The sequence below is a fragment of the Somniosus microcephalus genome, chromosome 30 (genome assembly GCF_052327205.1).
Source record: "Somniosus microcephalus isolate GS21.2 chromosome 30, FLI_Smic_1.0, whole genome shotgun sequence".
Classification (NCBI taxonomy): Eukaryota; Metazoa; Chordata; class Chondrichthyes; order Squaliformes; family Somniosidae; genus Somniosus; species Somniosus microcephalus.
In genome coordinates, this window is record NC_141016.1 from 37,236,951 (window position 1) to 37,257,207 (window position 20,257).

The window sequence follows — 20,257 nt, forward strand, 5'->3', positions numbered from 1 at the left end:
AATCTGCTGAGAAAAGTGGTAATATTGGTCACTTGTTCCTCGGTGTCTCTACACCAGTTATTTAACTCAGTGGGTGAGAGCAAAGCAAGAGGACACGGGCTGAAGGGAGAAACATCAACAACGATAAGTTGCATTGATTTGCTCCTTTAACAAAGACAAACGTCGCAAGGCGTTTCCCAAGAGCGCAATCAGACTGGAAACTGACACAGAGCCCAACAAGGAGATATTAGAAAGGGTGTCTAAAAGCTTGGTCAGAGGGTAGATTTCAAGAGGGCGGCTTAAAGGTGGACAGGCTGAGATGTTTAGGGACGGATCACGTGGTTGCAAATCAGCTCCATTGTGCAGCATATCAGTGTAGACAGATGAGCTGGAGTTATACTGGGGTAGGTTTCAGTGTACTGTGTATAAACGAAATGAACATGGGCTAAACATAAATGAAGTAGGAGATGAGAGTAAATGTCAAGCAAGGTAATGAATACGGGTGACAAAACCTAACAAGGAGCAGATACAATTATAGAACATGAGCATAAAATGACTTAAAAATAGAGGAAGTGAAACGATTAGTAAAAACACGTTCAATTGCCTGAACAACAATGTGCACAAGATTCGAAAAAAATGAGGGAACTGGAGACAATGAATCCCAGCAGCCAGAGGTAGCAGGAATATCTTAAACATTTCTCTGCTGTGCATCCTATATAATATGGAAGAGTAGACAGATGTTCAGTTGTATAGTTTCATTTATCTGTCACAGCCGCTTTAAAAGGTCAGAATTTTTCGGCTGGAGAGGATACAATGGGTTGGATTGAGTGATGAGGTTCATGTGTATTGGAAGTATAATCCTCCTGTACTGTTCTCCAACAGGTCACGTGCAGTTAAGGCTGTCCGCCGGTGGAAGCCCATGTGCTGGGCGAGTGGAGGTTTATTACAATGGGACCTGGGGTTCAGTTTGTGATGATTCCTGGGACCTGGCCGACGCTAACGTGGTTTGCAAACAGCTGGGTTGCGGAAATGCATTGGACGTGGAACTTCCTGCTGCTTGTGGACCAGGCTCAGGCCCAGTTTGGTTGGATGAACTGAACTGTTTGGGTGACGAATCTTTTCTGTGGGAATGTCCCTCAGCACCGTGGGGTAACCACGACTGTGCTCATAAAGAAGATGTAAGGATGATGTGTTCAGGTAAGGGCGCTTTCAACCTGCTCATTTTCTGCAGTGTTATTAGCAATGCTTCAGACAGGAGATATTACAGAGAATGACATAGAACATAAGAAGTAGGAGCAGGACTAGGCCATACGGCCCCTCGGGCCTGCTCCGCCATTCAATAGGATCATGGCTGATCCGAACCTAGACTCACGTCCACTTCCCTGCCCACTCCCCATAACCGTTAATACCCTTATCAGCTAGGAAACTGTCTATCTCCGTTTCAAATTTATTTAATGTCGCAGCTTCCACAGCTCTCTGAGGTAGCAAATTCCATAGATTTACTACCCTCTGAGTGAAGAAGTTTCTCCTCATCTCAGTTTTGAAACAGCAGCCCCTTATTCTAAGATTATGCCCCCTAGTTCTCGTCTCACCCATCAGTGGAAACATCCTCCCCGCATCCACCTGTTCAATCCCCCTCAGAATCTTATATGTTTCAATAAGATCACCTCTCATTCTTCTAAACTCCAATGAGTATAGGCCCAATCTGCTCAACCTTTCGTCATACATCAACTACTTCATCCCAGGAATCAACCTAGTGAACCTTCTCTGCACTGCCTCCAATGCAAGTATATCCTTCCTTAAATATGGAGACCAAAACTGTACGCAGTACTCCAGGTGCGGTCTCACCAGTGCCCTGTAAAGTTGCATCAAAACTTCCCTATTTTTATGCTCCATACCCCTTGCAAAAAAGATCAACATTCCATTTGTCTTCCTAGTTACTTGCTATACCTGCATGCTAACCTGTTGTGTTTCATGTACTCGGACCCCAAGATCCCTTTGTACCGCAGCATTTTGTAGTCTCACTGCATTTAAATAATAACTTGATTTTTCATTCTTCGTTCCAAAGTGGATAACCTCACATTTTCCCACCTTATACCCCATCTGCCAATGTTTTGCCCACTCACTTAACCTCTCTATCTCCCTTTGCAGTCTCTTTGTGTCCTCCTCACAACTTGCTAACCCACCTATCTTTGTATCATCAGAAAACCAACAGTACACTCGGTCCCTTCATCCAAGTCATTAATATAGATTGTGAATAGTTGAGGCTCCAGCACTGATCCCTGTAGCACCCCACTAGTTACGGATTGCCAACTGCAAAATTAGCCATTTATCCCGACACTCTGTTTTCTGTTAGTTAGCCAATCCTCTATCCTTGCCAATATATTACCCCCAGCCCCGTGCGCTCGTATTTTGTGCTGTAACCTTTTATGTGGCAACTTATCGAATGCCTTCTCGAAATCCAAATACATTACATCTACTGGTTTCCCCTTATCCACCCTGTTTGTTCCATCCTCAAAGAACTCTAAACGTTTGTCAAACACGATTTGCCTTTCATAAATCCATGTTGACCCTGCTTGATTGTCTTATGATTTTCTAAATGTCCTGCTATTAACTCCTTAATAATAGATTCCAGCATTTTCCCAACGACAGATGTTAGGCGAACTGGCCTATAGCTTCCTGCTTTCTGTCTCCCACCTTTCTTGAATAATGAAACATTTGCAGTTTTCCAATTCGCTGGGACCTCTCCAGAATCCAGGGAATTTTGGCACATTACAAACAATGCATCTGCTATCTCTGCAGCCACTTCTTTTAAGCCCCTAGAATACAGGCCATCAGGTCCAGGGGATTGTCGGCCTTTAGCCCCATTAGTTTGCCTAGTACTTTTTCTCTAGTGATAGAGATTGATTTACGTTCCTCCATCCCTGTAGCCCCTTGATAATCTATTATCATTGGGGTGTTTTTAGTGTCTTCTACCGTGAAAACTCATCCAAAATAATTATTTAGAGTCTCTACCATTTCTCTATTTCTCATTATTAATTCCCCAGTCTCATCCTCTTAGGGACCAATGTTTATTTTAATTACTCTTTTCCTTTTTATATACCTGTAGATGCTCTTACTGTGTTTTTATATTATTTGCTAGTTTACTCTCATATTTTATCTTCTCCCTTCTTCCAAGGATAATGTGGCCTATGTCTTCCTCGTACCAAAATGCACCACCTCATAGTTACCTATATTAAAATTAATTTGCCAATAAAATGCCCATTCTGCCCGTTTATTAATTCTTCTTGTATTTTGTCGCAGTCCTCCTCAGTATTAACCATACCTCCTAATTTGCTGCCACCTGTAAACTTTAAAATTCTACTTCCGATTCCCAAGTGCAAATTGTTAATGCAAATGATGAGCAGCAGTGGCCCCAACACCGGTCCCTGTGGAAGACCACGTCCCACCTTCCACCAGTCTGAGTAACGACCTTTAACCCCTACTCTCTGTTTTCTGTTTGGTATCCAGCTAGCTATCCATTCTGCTACTTCTCCACTGACTCCACATGCTCTGGCCTTAGTCATGATTCTACAATGTGGTACATTATCGAATGCCTTTAGAAAATCCACGCATATTACACCTACTGCTTTAGTCTCGTCTACTCTTTCTGTAAATTCTTCAAATAATTCAATAACATTGGTCAAGTATGACCTTTCATTTTGACATCCGTGTTCACTCTTCTTTCTTATGTGTTTGGAATGTAGATGTATTTCTGAAATAATTACCAACACCGGTGCAACATGTGTTGTGCAGTATGAACCCAAAGCGGGTTATCAATCGAACCACCTGGATATTTCTTGTTTCATTGACAGAGCACAAAGAGATGCGGCTGGTGAAAGGACAGCATCGCTGTGAGGGAAGAGTGGAAGTGTTCTACAATGGGACCTGGGGAACAGTGTGCTCGGATAAACTGGATCGACATGATGCAGAAGTGATCTGTAAACAGTTACAGTGCGGCCCCCTCATATCTATTGAGTATAACATTCGGTCATTCGGAGCGGGATCCGGACCCATTTGGCTCGATGAGATGGAATGTAAATCACACGAGTCGACCCTTTGGCAGTGTCAGTCAGACCCTTGGGGCGAACACAACTGTCATCACGGGGAGGATGCGGGTGTTGTTTGTTCAGGTAACACAAGGAAACTCTCAATGTGCGGGTGTCATTTCAAACATTGCTGTCCAATACAGTCAGCATATTTCTCTTCTCAACAGAAGCCAAAGTGCCGGAGAGATCCCACAGTTCAAGGGTCTGTGTTCGAGAACCTCGTGCTAAACATGAACATTCACTAGGTGCTTCCTCCTCTTCGTTATACAAACTATCTGACTTGTATTCCAGGCTTCTACTAAATAAATAACAATAAATGATTCTCTTTGATAGACTCGGGACAACTGTTGCGCCTGGTTGGAGGCAACACCAACTGCACCGGGAGAGTGGAGATATTGTCCAATAACAGCTGGGGCACGGTGTGTGACGACTCCTGGGATATGGCCGATGCCAATGTTGTCTGCAGACAGCTGGGTTGCGGCCCCGCTCTATTGGCCGCAGGAGGGGCCGTAATTGCCCAGGGTGCCGGTCTTATCTGGCTGGATGAGGTGAAGTGCACCGGAAGTGAATCCTTTCTGTGCGACTGTCGTTCCTCACCGCCAGGTCAACATGACTGTGATCACAAGGAAGATGCCAGTGTGATTTGTTCCGGTAACATGCCTCATGGATTTCAGAAATTTAAAACAACGTTTATATTTTTAATGTAAAATCCTAATGTTTGAAGTTGATGAAATGTTTGTACAATATATTCCACAGGACTCGATTTGCCTCCTACTGCTTCTCCGTCCACACCTGCAGGTACTTTCCATCAATAGTACTATTATTAGTGGTATTGGTGTTTTTATCATGTTCTTTGTTTTGTTAATTTCTGAAGATAACGTGAGCGCTTTCAAATTGACTGGAACATTTTTAAAATATAAGGCGGACTGTGTCTGTTAAATCTTTCTGCAATCTTGTGATTAGGACAGGGAGGTAAAACCACCTCCATCCCTGTTGCCACCTGCATAACCCTCGGGGTACTTCTAATCTGTGAGCTGATCGCACTGATGGCGGTAATACAGAGAAAGGCAACAAGAAGAGGTGAGGCAGAAATCTTACCGCTGAACTAACGCTTGATCTCCGATCGCTTCATATCCTGGCGAGTCTCCAGTTAATTGCACTTTTCCATACGACGGATATTGGCTCCCGGTTAAGCAGCGCCTTGATTTCAAAATTCTTATCCTTGTTTTCAAATTCCTCGATGGCCTCACCCGTTCTCTGTAATCTCTATTTATTGATTGGTCTGTTATTCTTCCTTTATCCATTGGGTATCCGTTCCACCCCTTCAGTTTCTGGGTCCGGATGCCCAATCTCGAACTCTTTGACAGGGTTCTCCACCTTTTTGAGAAGTGACAGTTTTATAGGACTTTCTGCATTCTCCGGTGATTACTCTACCTCCCAACACAACATTTCCACACATATCTCACCCACCCAACACACTCCTGCTCCGTGTACACAGCAAGGCTCCTCTCACACTGACAGGACATGCCAAAGAACCATCAGCTCCTCACTTGTGCTTCCAAACTGATGCTCTCTGCAGAGATCAGTCAACTTCACCCAGCTTCTCTTCAGCTGAACTCCCCGTGTGGCCCCGTAACCGAGCGACCAACTGGAGTTCATTTCTCCTGATACCCCCTCATCCCGTCTTCCCGAGGTCAATACAACTGGCCGCAGTCTGCTGGAGGTGAACATGTGTCTGGACAGAGACACAGACACACACAGGGAATCACACACACAACTAAACTCCTCCACATTCACGCTAACTGATTCTGACCCTTGACTATCACTATATCTGTTATTTGGATTTATTTGCAGATGAATTCCTGTGAAACGCGCGTTGAGTGAATCAAAATGTTAATCTCCCCGCCCTCGCTCCAACAGGTGCTGTCACTCACGGCAGGGAGTCACCTGCTGGTTTGTACCAAGAAATTTATGAAGAGATTGAGAATATTCCACCCGGCGAGGATTCCGCTCAGACCCAGGGTTCAGGTCTGTATTTTCTGTTTGATATCGAATCTTCACTGGAGAAGTGTCACCTCCCCTTAAATACCCCTTTTAATGGTCAATGTACTGACTGGACACGATCAGCAGTCCACTCACTGCCCCCATGTGAAGGAGTCCTATCACAGTGACAGTGTCTCTGTGTCCGTGTGTATAGTGAGAGCAGCAATGGTTTGGGGAAGATTCCCACTGGTCGGTATTTGTCAAAGAACGGGTTTACGGGTTGTTTGTAAATAGCGAGCAGAGACGCTGTTTCCATTTCCCACTGGCTCCACACGGACTTCCTCAGATATCTGAGCCCAGGACTAATAAACCCATCGGCTGATTGTATTCTTTATTTTATATTCACTCAAACATCACCCGAAGTCACAGATCGATACAAAAGTATGGAGGTTATGCCTTAGTAATACAGGGCATTGGTGAGATCACATCTGGAGTACTGTGTACAGTATTGGTCTCCTTATTTAAGGAAGGATGTAAATGCGTTGGAAGCAGTTCAGAGAAGGTTTATTAGACTGATACCTGGAATGGGCGGGTTGTCTTATGAGGAAAGCTTGGACAGGCTAGGCTTGTATCCACTGGAGTTTAGAAGAGTAAGAGCTGACTTGATTGAAACCTATCTATATATATATATATATATATATATATATAGGACCAGAACTTCTGGTCCCCACGGGTGAGTACGCATGGGGTACGCACATGTAGGCCCAACGAAAGGGCCGGTTTCGTGCATGCACTGCGAATGCGTGGGAAACCGGAACTTCCGTTCCCTTAAAGGAAGGGATTCACGGGTCGAACGCATGTGCTGGAGTGGCAGCACGTATGCCGTGAACTTCCTTCTTTTTTGCAGGTTTCTCCGGGAGGGTAAGTCTCCAGGAGCTACCCTTTTCCAAAGCAGTCGCAAGGCCTGCTTTTAACAAGGTAAGTGGTGAATTAAGTAAGATTAAAACAATTTTCCACAGGTTTATTATTTTTAAATACTTTAAAGAAAGGTAAGTTTATTTTTAGCCCCGTTAGAAACCGTAATTAATTTTTTCAAAAAATTGAATTCTTGTTTTGGTCCAGACATTCGTGTCGGGGGGCTTCCCGCGGGTGTAAGCCCCCGACCTGCACTTAGCTTGCGTGCCGGCCATTGAGCTGTAGGACCCCGTGGGATTCCGATCCGGGGCCTGGTCCAGCTGCTGGCGCGCAGTGCTTGCGTATCCCAGGGGCGCAGTTAGTTTGATGCATCACCTGGGATCACGTGGACCATGGGCAGCCAATCAGAGCAGGGATTGCTCCATTCATAAGTCTTGACAGGAAGTGCTGTCAAGACTTATAAATACTACGGCCCCAAAATAGCACTAAACCTTCAAATAAATTTTTAAAAACTATCACATTTTTTAAATAAACTAAACTACATGAAATAACTATTCTAAACAATAACTTAAATTTTTGAAAAAAATTATTTTATCTTCTAACGGGGCTAAAAATAAACTTACCTTGCTTTAAAGTATTTAAAAATAATAAACCTGTGGAAAAAATGTTCTAAATTTAATTAATTCACCACTTACCTTGTAAAAAGCAGCCCTTACGCCTGCTTTTTACATTTCTAAATTCTGCAGACATACCCTCACGGAAAAAACGGTAAAAAGAAAGCTAAGTTTGATGCGCACGCGCAGCTTCTCCATGCACGCATTCGACCTCTGAACCTCTGCATTCAGAGGAACGGAAGTGGTGGTTTCCCATGCATGCGCAGTGCATTGGGAGTTTGGTCTCCAGATTAGCAGACATCGCGGAGGCGGAGCAGCGAGGCGAGGCCCAGTCGAGGCAGCCGGGAGCAGCAGCGGGTGTTGAGTCGAGTTGGAGCAGCAAGGCGAGGCAGCCGGGAGCAGCAGTGGGTGTTGAGTCGAGTTGGAGCAGCGAGGCGAGGCCCAGTCGAGGCAGCCGGGAGCAGCAGCGGGTGTTGAGTCGAGTTGGAGCAGTGAGGCGAGGCCCAGTCGAGGCAGCCGGGAGCAGCAGCGGGTGTTGAGTCGAGTTGGAGCAGCGAGGCGAGGCAGCCTAAACAGGCTCAACAGGCAACATTCCAAAGGGAGGTCAGAATTCAAAAGTGACATCACAGCCAAGCTGGTAGGTGATTGGCTGGTTGGTGAGTACTTTTCCTTCCCTTATAAAGGTTTTCAAAGTTGGTAAGTTCAATTAAATAGAGGTGTGATATTCATCATCTAGAATCGGGGCAGAGGGCATTTAAAAATAATAATAATAAATTTAATTAATTACATAGAATGGCAGAGCAGGTGATGTTTTACTGCTGCAATATGTGGGAGCTGGTGGACACCATTGATTCTCACGGTGATCACATTTGCAGTAAGTGTTGGCTGCTCGAGGAACTCTGGCTCCGTGTTGATCAGCTGGAGTCCGAGCTTGAAACACTGCAACACATCAGTGAGGGGGAGTATTACCTGGACTCTGTGTTCCAGGAAGTAGTTACAGCAATGAGATTAACTAATTCAGATGCATTCCGTGGTCAGGGACAGGAGGGTGTGTCTGAGTGAGGCAGGTACGGGGATCCAGGAGGTAGTGTTGGAGGAGCCGCAGCCCTTGCTCTTGTCCAACAGGTTCGAGGCTCTTACTCCCTGTGAGGACAGGATCAGGGACTGCAGGGAGGATGAGCAACCTGGCCACAGCACCGTGGAACGAGGGGCCATTCAAGTGGGGGGGGAGTAAAAAGAAATGTTGTAGTCGTAGGGGATAGTATCATTAGGGGGATATATAGGGTTCTTTGCAGCCGAGAGCAAGAGTCCTGAAGGCTGTGTTGCCTGCCCAGAGCCAGGGTTAAGGACATCTCCTCTGGGCTGGAGGGAAACGTGGAGTGGGAGGGGGAGGATCCGGTTGTCGTGGTCCATGTTGATACCAACAACAGAAATAGGACAAGGAAAGAGGTTCTGCTGAGGGAGTATGAGCAGCTAGGGGCCAAATTATAAAGCAGAACCACAAGGGTAATAATCTCTGGATTACTACTTGAGCCACGAGCAAATTTGGCTAGGGTAAATAAAATCAGAGAGTTAAGTGCGTGGCTCAAAGACTGGTGTGGGAGAAATGGGTTTTGCTTCTTGGGACACTGGCACCAGTACTGGGACGGGAGAGAGCTGTTCCATTGGGATGGACTTCACTTGGCCAGTGCTGGGACTAGAAACCTTGCAAATCGAATAACTAGGGCTGTACAGAGAGCTTTAAACTAATTAGTGGCGGGGCGGTTTCAAAAGAGCGAAAAATAAAAATGTCAGTGGAGAGGGCAATAGAGCAAGGTAGCAGTGGGGGAATTAAAAACCAGAGCGTGTCAGGAAGGGACAGAATGTATAAAGATAAAGGTAGAGTAGTAAAGGGGGCAAAAGCAGGAATAAATTGTCACATAACATATTTAAAAGTTCTTTATCTGAATGCACGCAGCATTTGTAAAAAAAACATGGACGAGTTGATGGTACACATAACTACACATGAGTATGACCTGGTGGCCGTTACAGAAACATGGCTGCAAGGTGACCATGACTGGGAACTAAACATCCAGGGGTATTTGACAATTAGGAAGGACAGACAGGATGGAAAGGGAGGTGGGGTGGCTATGTTAATAAAGGATGGAATCACTGCAATAGTGAGAAATGATATTGTGTAAAAGGATCAGGATAGTGAAACAGTTTGGGTGGAGATAAGGAATAATAAGGGGAAAAAGTCACTAGTGGGCGTAGTCTATAGGCCTCCTAACATTTGCAACTCTGTTGGTCCGAGTATAAATCAGGAAATAGTTGGGGCTTGTAATTAGGGAACAGCTATAATCATGGGGGATTTTAATTTTCATATTGACTGGACAAATCAAATTGGGCAGAGCAGCCTTGAGGAAGAGTTCATAGAGTGCATTAGGGACGGGTTCCTTGAGCAGTATGTAACTGAACCAATCAGGGGGCAGGCAATCTTAGATCTGGTCCTGTGTAATGAGACAGGATTAATTAAAAATGTCCTAGTAAAAGATCCCCTTGGAATGAGTGACCATAACCTGTTTGAATTCCAAATTCAGTTGGAGGGTGAGATTTGGATCTCAAACCAGCGTACTAAGCTTAAATAAAGGAGTCTATGAAGGTATGAGAGCAGAGTTGACTAAAGTGGACTGGGAAAATAGATTAAAGTGTAAGATGGTACATGAGCAGTGGTGTACATTCAAGGAGATATTTCACAACTTTCAAGAAAAATATATTCCAGTGAGGAAAAAGGGGCATAAAAGAAAAGACAGCCATCCGTGGCTATGTAAAGTAGTAAAGGATAGTATCCGACTGAAAACAAGGGCATATAAAGTAGCCAGATCTAGTGGGAGGATAGAAGATGGGGAAGCATTTGAAAGCCAGCAAAGAATAACTAAAAGATTAATTAAGAAAGCGAAGATAGATTATGAAACTAAACTAGCAAAAAATATAAAATCAGATAGCAAGAGTTTCTACAGCTATATAAAAAGAATAAGGGTGGCTGAAGTGAATGTTGCTCCCTTAGAGGTCGAGACCAGAAAATTAGTGGTGGGGAACATGGAGTTGGCAAAAACGCTGAACAAATATTTTGTATCAGTCTTTACAGTAGAGGACACTAAAAATATCCCAACACTGGACAAACAGGGAGCTATAGGGGGCGGAGGAGCAAAACACGATTAAAGTCACTAAGGAGGTGGTACTCAGTAAGATAATGGGACTAAAGGCGGATAAATCCCCTGGACCTGATGGCTTGCATCCTAGGGTCTTGAGAGAAGTAACGGTAGGGATTGTGGATGCATTGGTGGTAATTTTCCAAAACTCCCTGGATTCAGGAAATGTCCTTGCAGATTGGAAAACTGCTAATGTAACGCCCTTATTTAAAAAGGGAGGCAGACATAAGGCTGTAAACTATAGACCAGTTAGCCTAACATCTGTGGTTGGTAAAATGTTGGAGTCCATTATTAAGGAAGCAGTAACAGGACATTTGGATAAGCAAAATTTAATCAGACAGAGTCAGCATGGTTTTACGAAGGGGAAGCCATGTTTGACAAATTTTCTCGAATTCTTTGAGGACGTAACAAACAGGGTGGATAAAGGGGAACCAGTGGATGTGGTGTATTTGGACTTCCAAAAGGCATTTGACAAGGTGCCGCAAAAAAATTACTGCACAAGATAAAAAATCACGGGTTTGGGGGCAATATACTGGCATGGGTGGAAGATTAGCTATCCAACAGAAAATAGAGAGTTGGGATAAATGGTTCATTCTCGGGTTGGCAATCAATAACTAGTGGTTTTCCGCAGGGGTCAGTGCTGGGACCCCAACTCTTTACAATCTATATTAACGATTAGGAGGAAGGGACCGAGTGCAACGTATCCAAGTTTGCCGACGATACAAAGATGGGAGGGAAAGCAGTGAGTGAGGAGGACATAAAAAACCTGCAAAAGGACATAGACAGGCGAAGTGCGTGGGCAAAAAATTGGCAGATGGAATATAATGTTGGAAAGTGTGAGGTTATGCACTTTGGCAGAAAAAATCAAAGAGCAAGTTATTATCTAAATGGAGAGAAACTGCAAAGTGTTACAGTACAAAGGGATCTGGGGGTCCTGGTGCATGAAACACAGAAGGTTAGTATGAAGGTACAGCAGGTAATCAGGAAGGCCAATGGAATCTTGGCTTTTATTGCAAGGGGGATGGAGTATAAAAGCAGGGAAGTCATGCTGCAGTTATACAGGGTACTGGTGACGCCACACCTGGAATACTGCGTACAGTTTTGGTTTCCATATTTAAGAAAAGTTATAATTGCTCTTGAGGCAGTTCACAGAAGGTTCACTCGGTTGATTCCAGAGATGAGGGGGTTGACTTGTGAGGAAAGTTTGAGTAGATTGGGCCTCTACTCATTGGAATTCAGAAGAATGAGAGGCGATCTTATTGAAACATATAAGATTGTGAGGGGGCTTGATTGGGTGGATGCGGTGAGGATTTTTCCATTGATGGGTGAGACTAGAACTAGGGGGCATAATCTTAGAATAAGGGGCTGCTCTTTCAAAACTGAGATGAGGAGAAACTTCTTCACTCAGAGGGTAGTAAATTTATGGAATCTGCTACCTCAGAGTTGTGGAAGCTGTGACATTAAATAAATTTAAAACGGAGATAGACAGTTTCCTAGCTGATAAAGGAATAAGGGGTTACAGGGAGAGGGCAGGGAAGTGGACGTGAGTCAAAGTTCGAATCAGCCATGATCCTATTGAATGGCGGAGCAGGCCCGAGGGGCCGTATGGCCTACTCCTGCTCCTCCTACTTATGTTCTTATGTTATGAAACCGGCACTTCCATTGGGCCTACGAGTGAGTACCCCGTGCATACTCAACCGTGGAGACCCGAATTTCTGGGCCATTATGGCCCAGAAATTGGGGTCAGAGGCTTCCTGCAGTTGCAAGCCTCTGACCTGCACTTACCTAGCCTGCCAGCTGTTGTGCTGTGTGCCCGCGTTGTATTCCGATCCTGGGCCTCTTCCAGCTGTTGGCGCACAGTGCTTGTGTATCCCAGGGGTGCAGTTAGTTCAAAGCGTCCCCTGGGGTCACGTGGGCCATGGAGAGCCAATCGTAGCAGGGAATTTCTATTCATAGATTTGACAGGAAGACCTGTCAAATCCATGAATACAGTTCAGCCCCAAAACATAACAAACTTCAAATACATTTCTTTGAATCAAATTTTTAAAGTAACTATAAATTACATAAAATAACTATTTTAAACAATAAGATCCTGAGGGGTCTGGACAGGGTGAACGTGGAGAGGGTGTTTCCTCTTGTGGGGGAATCTAGAACTAGGGGTCACTGTTTAAAACAGAGATGAGGAGAATTTTGTTTCTCACAGAGGGTCGCGAGTCTTTGGAACTCTCTTCCTCAAGGGCAGTGGAAGCTGAGTTTTTGAAAATTTTTAAGACAGAGTGATGCGCTATCAATTACTCATAAAAGACTGAGAGTTAAGAGAGTAACTAAAGGCTTTTATTAACAAAAGAATGAAGGTCTGCCTCGAGTGGTCGACCGGTCCAGAAATACAAAGGGCTGGGGAGCAGTCACCTTTATACTAGGACTTGTGGGAGGAGTCAGCCGAGGCATGTCCAGGCATGTACACAGTGGAATACAAACAGTGGTTTACCACATTCACCCCTTGTTTAAAATTGAGTCCGGCGGGGTGAAGTGTATTAAAGGTTAGTGTATTGGAGTCTCTCCGGAGGTATTGTCTGCCGCTGTGATCGGCGTGGCGACGGCAGGGGTAGTGGAGCTTCCGGCGTCGAGTCCTGCGTAGGCTGTGGCACAGGCGTGTCATCCTCGTAGATGTCGAGTGGGTCGCGGGGCCCAGGCCTGCCGTCTGCTGGGGCTGGATATCGGATCGTGGGGGGGGGGTGGTAGTGAGTAGTGGGTTACTGCGGCCCCCGAGGGTGCAAGGTCTCTTATGGAGACTGTGTCCTCCCGCCCGTCCGGGTATGCAATGTAAGCATACTGGGGGTTGGCGTGGCGGAGGTCGACCCTCTCAACCAGGGGGTCCATTTTATGGGTCCTCACGTGTCTTCTCAGTAGGACCGGCCCTGGGGACGTCAGCCATGGCGGTAGCGATGTCCCCGATGTGGACTTCCTTGGGAAGACAAACATTTTCTCATGGGGGGTGGCATTAGTGGCAGTGCAGAGCAGTGACCGAATAGAGTGGAGCGCATCGGGGAGCACATCCTGCCAGCGGGAGGTTGGAAGGCCCCTAGACTTTAAGGCTAGCAGGGCGGCCTTCCAAACTGTCGCATTTTCTCTTTCCACCTGTCCGTTCCCCCGGGGGTTGTAACTGGTGGTCCTGCTTGTGGCAATACCCCTAGTTAGCAGGTACTGACGGAGTTCATCGCTCATAAACGATGAGCCCCGGTCGCTATGGATATAGCTGGGGAAACCGAACAGGGTGAAGAGGTCGTTCAGACATTTAATGACCGTGGCACTGGTCATGTCCGGGCAGGGGATGGCGAACGGGAAACGGGAGTGTGGTAAACCACTTTTATCGTTACACTATAGTTATCACTGTTGTATTGTTATCACCGTTATCACTGTTGTATCACGATACGAGGTCGCCTCTTGTCGCGCTGTTATACCCGGGCTGACCACCTCCGACTCCGCCCATGGCTCCACCTACCTGCCCAGGTATAAAGGTAGTCGACTGGCTGGTATTCCTCCTTGTTGGACCCGATCACCCACGAGGGTGGGCTCTGTTATTTAGTCAATAAAAACCTTTAGTTACGTTCCTAACTCGTCGCTTTTTATTGGACGAATTGATAGGTATATCAATTTTATTGACTAAATTTTAAAGATGTCTACTACTGGCCAGCCAGAAGCCCTCCCAGAAGCACAGCCACACCAGCCGGCTTGGCTGCAAGCCCTCAAACCACCGTACCTGGATCTAAACCCACAGGCAGCAAACGCAGCCCTCAACTTCAAACACTGGCTGGACTGCTTCGAATCCTACCTGGAAGAATCCGGCGCCCCGCAGAGATCCAAACTAAGACTTCTGAACGCCCAAGCAAGCCCGAGAGTATACGCACTCATACAGGACACGACTACGTACGAGGCCGCTATCAACCTACTGAAACAGCAGTACCGCAGCCCGGTAAATTACATGTACACCAGGCACCTCCTAAGATCCCGCCCGCAACAGCCAGGAGAGTCTGCAGCTGAATTTTTACGGGCGCTAAGAGCACTCGGCAGGAACTGTGACTTTAAAGCGGTGACGGCTGTTGAAAATACGGAGGATAATATCCGCGATGCCTTTGTGAAAGGCCTACGGTCCGACTACTCACGGCAAAGACTGCTTGAAGCTAAAGACCTCGACCTGGACAAAGCTGAAGCCCTCGCTCTCTCCCTGGAGGTGGCCCATCAGGACCAGGAGGCGTTTTCCAGGTACTGCTCGCGACCCTGGGACTCTGGCCCGACCCCTACCGCAATACCCTTCGCAGCGCCGCCCCCGGGACCTACCTCAGCGTCGGCGTCCCGGACCCGACCGGGCCCGCCACCCCCGGTACCGGCTCCGACATCGGGCACCCGCGATCGGGCCGCCGGCTGCTTCTTTTGCGGCCAGGAGAAGCACCCGAGGTCGCGCTGCCCAGCCAGGAACTCTACCTGCACAACCTGCAGGAAGAAAGGCCACGTCTCTAAGGCCTGCAGGAGCGGATCTTCAGAGGCCAGCAGTGCCTCATGCGAACTGTGGGGGCGGCCATCTTCTTTCACGGCAACTGAGGCCAGTATCCCCACACGTGAGTCATGGGGGCGGCCATCTTTGATCAAGGCAACCGACCCCAATAGTGCCTCATGTGAGTTATGGGGGCAGCCATCTTCTCCGCCATTTTGTCCTACCTCGTGGGAGACGCCATTTTACCCACCACGCCCGACTGCCACCGGGCCCCCGGACCCGACGACCGCCTCGCCCGCAGACGACAACGACTCGCTTACCTACACGCTAGCCTCCGTCACTCTGGATGAAGCCCGCCCACACCACCTGTCCAAGTCGATGATGGACATCAAAGTAAACGGCCACGCCACGACCTGCCTGTTCGACAGCGGAAGCACGGAGAGCTTCATCCACCCAGACACGGTGAGCCACTACTCCCTCCCTGTCCTGCCAACGCACAACCGAATCTCGATGGCATCGAGGTCCCACGCCACGGACATTAGCGGCTACTGTGCTGTGACCTTGTCGGTTAAGGGTACAGAGTATAAAAACTTTAAACTCCTCGTCCTCCCCCAGCTCTGCGCTGCCGTCCTACTAGGGCTGGACTTCCAATCCCACCTCCAAAGTGTAACCCTAGCATACGGTGGACCCCTCCCCCCACTCACAGTCGACAACCAGCGAAGGTTAAACCGCCCACCGCGTAACACCTGCAGCCTATCCACCCTCAAGGTGCCGCCACCTTCCCTGTTCGCTAACCTCACCCCCGACTGCAAACCCGTCGCTACCAAGAGCAGGCGGTACAGCGCTGGGGACAGAGCTTTCATTAGCTCTGAGGTGCAGCGTCTCCTGAAGGAGGGCATCATCGAGGGGAGCAACAGCCCCTGGCGTGCCCAGGTCGTGGTCGTTAAGACCGGCGATAAAAATCGCCTGGTCATCGACTACAGCCAGACCATAAACAGATACACCCAGCTGGACGCATACCCCCTTCCCCGCATATCTGACATGGTCAATCAGATTGCACAATACCGCGTATTCTCGACCATCGACCTTAAGTCGGCCTACCACCAACTCCCTATCCACCCCGAGGACCGCCAGTACACCGCCTTCGAGGCGAATGGGCGCCTATACCACTTCCTTAGGGTCCCCTTCGGTGTCACCAACGGGGTCTCGGTCTTCCAAAGGGAGATGGACCGGATGGTTGACCAGAACGGACTGCAGGCCACATTCCCCTACCTAGATAACGTCACCATCTGCGGCCGCGACCGGCAGGACCATGACGTGAATCTGGAGAAATTCCTCCGTACAGCCCAACGGCTGAACCTCACCTACAATAAGGAGAAATGTGTGTTTAACACCTCGCGCCTTGCCATCCTTGGCTGTGTAGTAGAGAACGGACTCATCGGCCCCGACCCCGAAAGAATGCGCCCCCTCATGGAGCTACCCCTCCCCCACTGCCCTAAGGCACTTAAGAGAACCCTGGGGCTCTTCGCCTACTATGCCCAATGGGTGCCCAATTATGCGGACAAAGCCAGACCCCTCATGAAGTCCACATCCTTCCCCCTTACGGAGGAAGCGTGCGCAGCCTTCTCCCTCATTAAGGGAGACATTGCCAAGGCCACTATGCACGCAGTGGATGAGTCCATCCCCTTCCAAGTCGAGAGCGATGCATCCGACTTCGCCCTAGCCGCCACCCTTAACCAGGAGGGGAGACCGGTGGCCTTCTTCTCAAGGACCCTACAGGGCCCTGAGATCCGACACTCGTCGGTCGAGAAGGAGGCCCAGGCGATTGTGGAGGCGGTACGACGCTGGAGGCACTACCTGGCAGGCAAACGATTTACCCTCCTTACCGACCAACGTTCGGTCGCTTTTATGTTTAATAACAAGCTGAGGGGCAAAATCAAGAATGACAAAATCTTGAGGTGGAGAATCGAGCTCTCCACCTACGATTATGATATCTTGTACCGGCCAGGTAAGCTGAACGAACCCCCCGATGCTCTGTCACGAATTACATGCGCCAGCGCGCAAAGTGATAGACTTCAGACCCTCCACAACGACCTCTGCCACCCCGGGGTCACCAGACTTTACCACTTCATTAAGGCCCGCAACCTGCCCTACTCCATCGAGGAGGTCAGGACCATAACCAGGAACTGCCAGACCTGCGCCGAGTGCAAACCGCACTTCTTTAAGCCGGACAGAGCAAGCCTGATCAAGGCCACCCGCCCCTTCGAGCGCCTGAGCATCGACTTTAAGGGGCCCCTCCCGTCCTCTGACCGTAATGTGTACTTCCTCAACATTGTTGATGAGTACTCCCGTTTCCCCTTTGCCTTCCCCTGCCCAGACATGACCAGTACCACGGTCATTAAATGCCTGAACGACCTCTTCGCCTTGTTCGGGTTCCCAAACTATATACATAGTGACCGGGGCTCCTCTTTCATGAGCGAGGAACTCCGTCAGTTCCTACTAGCGAGAGGTATTGCAGCAAGTAGGACCACCAGCTACAACCCCCAAGGGAACGGCCAGGTGGAAAGAGAGAACGCGACGGTATGGAAGGCCGTCCTCTTAGCCTTAAAGTCTAAGGGCCTCCCAACCTCCCGCTGGCAGGAAGTCCTCCCGACAGCGCTGCACTCCATCCGGTCACTACTTTGCACTGCCGTTAACGCCACCCCCCATGAACGAATGTTTGTTTTCCCCAGGAAGTCGACTACGGGAACCACTCTACCAACCTGGCTGACCTCTCCGGGGCCCGTCTTGCTGCGAAAGCACGTGAGGGCCCATAAAACAGACCCCCTGGTCGAAAGGGTGAACCTCCTGCACGCCAACCCCCAGTACGCCTACGTGGCTTACCCAGACGGGCGGGAGGACACTGTCTCCTTACGAGACCTCGCACCCTCGGGCACTCCGGAGACACCACCTTTACCCCCCCCCACCACCCCCCCAATTCCAGCCCAGGTAGACGGCATGCCGGAACCCCACGAGCCTTCGCCGACCACGCAGACACCAGCACTAACACCGGATAATGCAGCACCGCCGCTGCGACGATCGGAGAGGCTTACGAGGCCTCCGGACAGACTGACATACCAGAACTGGTAGTACACTTCACCCCGCCGGACTCAAATCTAAACAAGGGGTGAATGTGGTAAACCACTTTTATCGTTACACTATAGTTATCACTGTTGTATTGTTATCACCGTTATCACTGTTGTATCACGATACGAGGTCGCCTCTTGTCGCGCTGTTATACCTGGGCTGACCACCTCCGACTCCGCCCATGGCTCCACCTACCTGCCCAGGTATAAAGGTAGTCGACTGGCTGGTATTCCTCCTTGTTGGACCCGATCACCCACGAGGGTGGGCTCTGTTATTTAGTCAATAAAAACCTTTAGTTACGTTCCTAACTCGTCGCTTTTTATTGGACGAATTGATAGGTATATCAGGGAGTACTCATCAATAATATTGAGGAAGTACACATTGCGGTCGGAGGAGGGGAGAGGCCCTTTAAAATCAACGCTCAGGCGCTCGAAGGGGCGAGTGGCTTTTATCAGGTGGGCCCTGTCTGGTCTATAAAAGTGCGGTTTGCACTCAGCGCAGACTTGGCACTTCCTGGTCATGGTCCTGACCTCCTCAATAGAGTAAGGCAGGTTGCGGGCCTTGATGAAGTGGAAGAACCTGGTGACCCCCGGGTGGCAGAGGTCATTGTGGAGGGCCCGCAGTCTATCGATCTGCACGCTGGCGCAGGTGCCACGCGATAGCGCATCCGGGGGTTCATTGAGCTTCCCGGGCCGGTACAAGATCTCGTAATTGTAGGTGGAAAGTTCGATTCTCCACCTCAAGATCTTGTCATTTTTGATTTTGCCCCTCTGCTTGTTGTTAAACATGAAAGCAACTGAACGCTGGTCAGTGAGCAGGGTAAATCGTTTTCCGGCCAGGTAGTGCCTCCAATGACGCACAGCCTCCACAATCACCTGGGCCTCCTTCTCAACAGCGGAGTGTCTGGTCTCCGGGCCTTGGAGGGTTCGTGAAAAGAAGGCCACGGGTCTCCCCGCCTGATTGAGGGTAGGGGCCAGGGCAAAGTCGGACGCGTCGCTTTCCACCTGGAAGGGGATGGATTCGTCCACTGCATGCATGGTGGCTTTGGCAATGTCCTCCTTGATACGGTGGAAGGCTAAGCGGGCCTCTGCCATCAAGGGAAAAGAGGTGGACTTGATCAGCGGACGGGCCTTGTCCGCATAGTAGGGGACCCACTGGGCGTAATAGGAGAAAAACCCTAGGCACCTCTTCAGGGCCTGGAGGCAGTGGGGCAGTGGGAGTTCCATAAGGGGACGCATCCGGTCGGGGTCGGGGCCGATGACTCCGTGTTCCACAACACAGCCAAGGATGGCGAGGCGGTTTGTGCGGAATATGCACTTCTCCTTGTTATATGTCAGGTTCAGGAGTTTGGCGGTGTGGAGGAATTTTTCGAGGTTTGCGTCATGGTCCTGCAAGTCATGGCCCCAGATGGTCACATTGTTCAGATATGGGAAAGTGGCCTGCAACGCATTTTGATCTACCATCCGGTCCATCTCCCTTTGGAAGACGGAGACCCCGTTGGTGACGCCAAAGGGAACCCTAAGGAAGTGATAGAGGCGGCCGTTTGCCTCAAAGGCAGTATACTGGCGGTCCTCAGGGCGGATAGGGAGCTGGTGGTATGCTGATTTCAGGTCAATGGTCGAGAAGACGCGGTACTGCGCGATCTGGTTGACCATATCAGCTATGCGGGGGAGTGGGTAGGCGTCTAGCAGGGTGTAGCGATTTATTGTCTGGCTGTAGTCGATGACCAGGCGCTGCTTCTCGCCGGTCTTAACGACCACAACCTGGGCTCGCCAGGGGCTGGTGCTGCCCTCAATAATCCCTTCCTTCAGGAGCCGCTCCACTTCGGTTTTAATGAAAACCCTGTCCCCGACACTGTATCGCCTGCTC

The 20,257-nt window shown here is 48.8% G+C and overlaps 1 protein-coding gene across 1 annotated transcript in view; it reads left to right on the plus strand.

Moving 5' to 3' along the window:
* Nucleotides 1-20,257, plus strand: part of LOC147098145 (scavenger receptor cysteine-rich domain-containing protein DMBT1-like) — a 530,447-nt gene that overhangs the window by 499,788 nt on the left and 10,402 nt on the right. Inside the window, exons 7-13 of the mRNA XM_085970833.1 lie at nt 862-1,176; nt 3,834-4,151; nt 4,235-4,312; nt 4,401-4,718; nt 4,824-4,865; nt 5,031-5,147; nt 5,988-6,095. Of these exons, the coding sequence (XP_085826959.1) occupies nt 862-1,176; nt 3,834-4,151; nt 4,235-4,312; nt 4,401-4,718; nt 4,824-4,865; nt 5,031-5,147; nt 5,988-6,095 (1,296 nt within the window). The remainder of the gene's footprint in view (nt 1-861; nt 1,177-3,833; nt 4,152-4,234; nt 4,313-4,400; nt 4,719-4,823; nt 4,866-5,030; nt 5,148-5,987; nt 6,096-20,257) is intronic.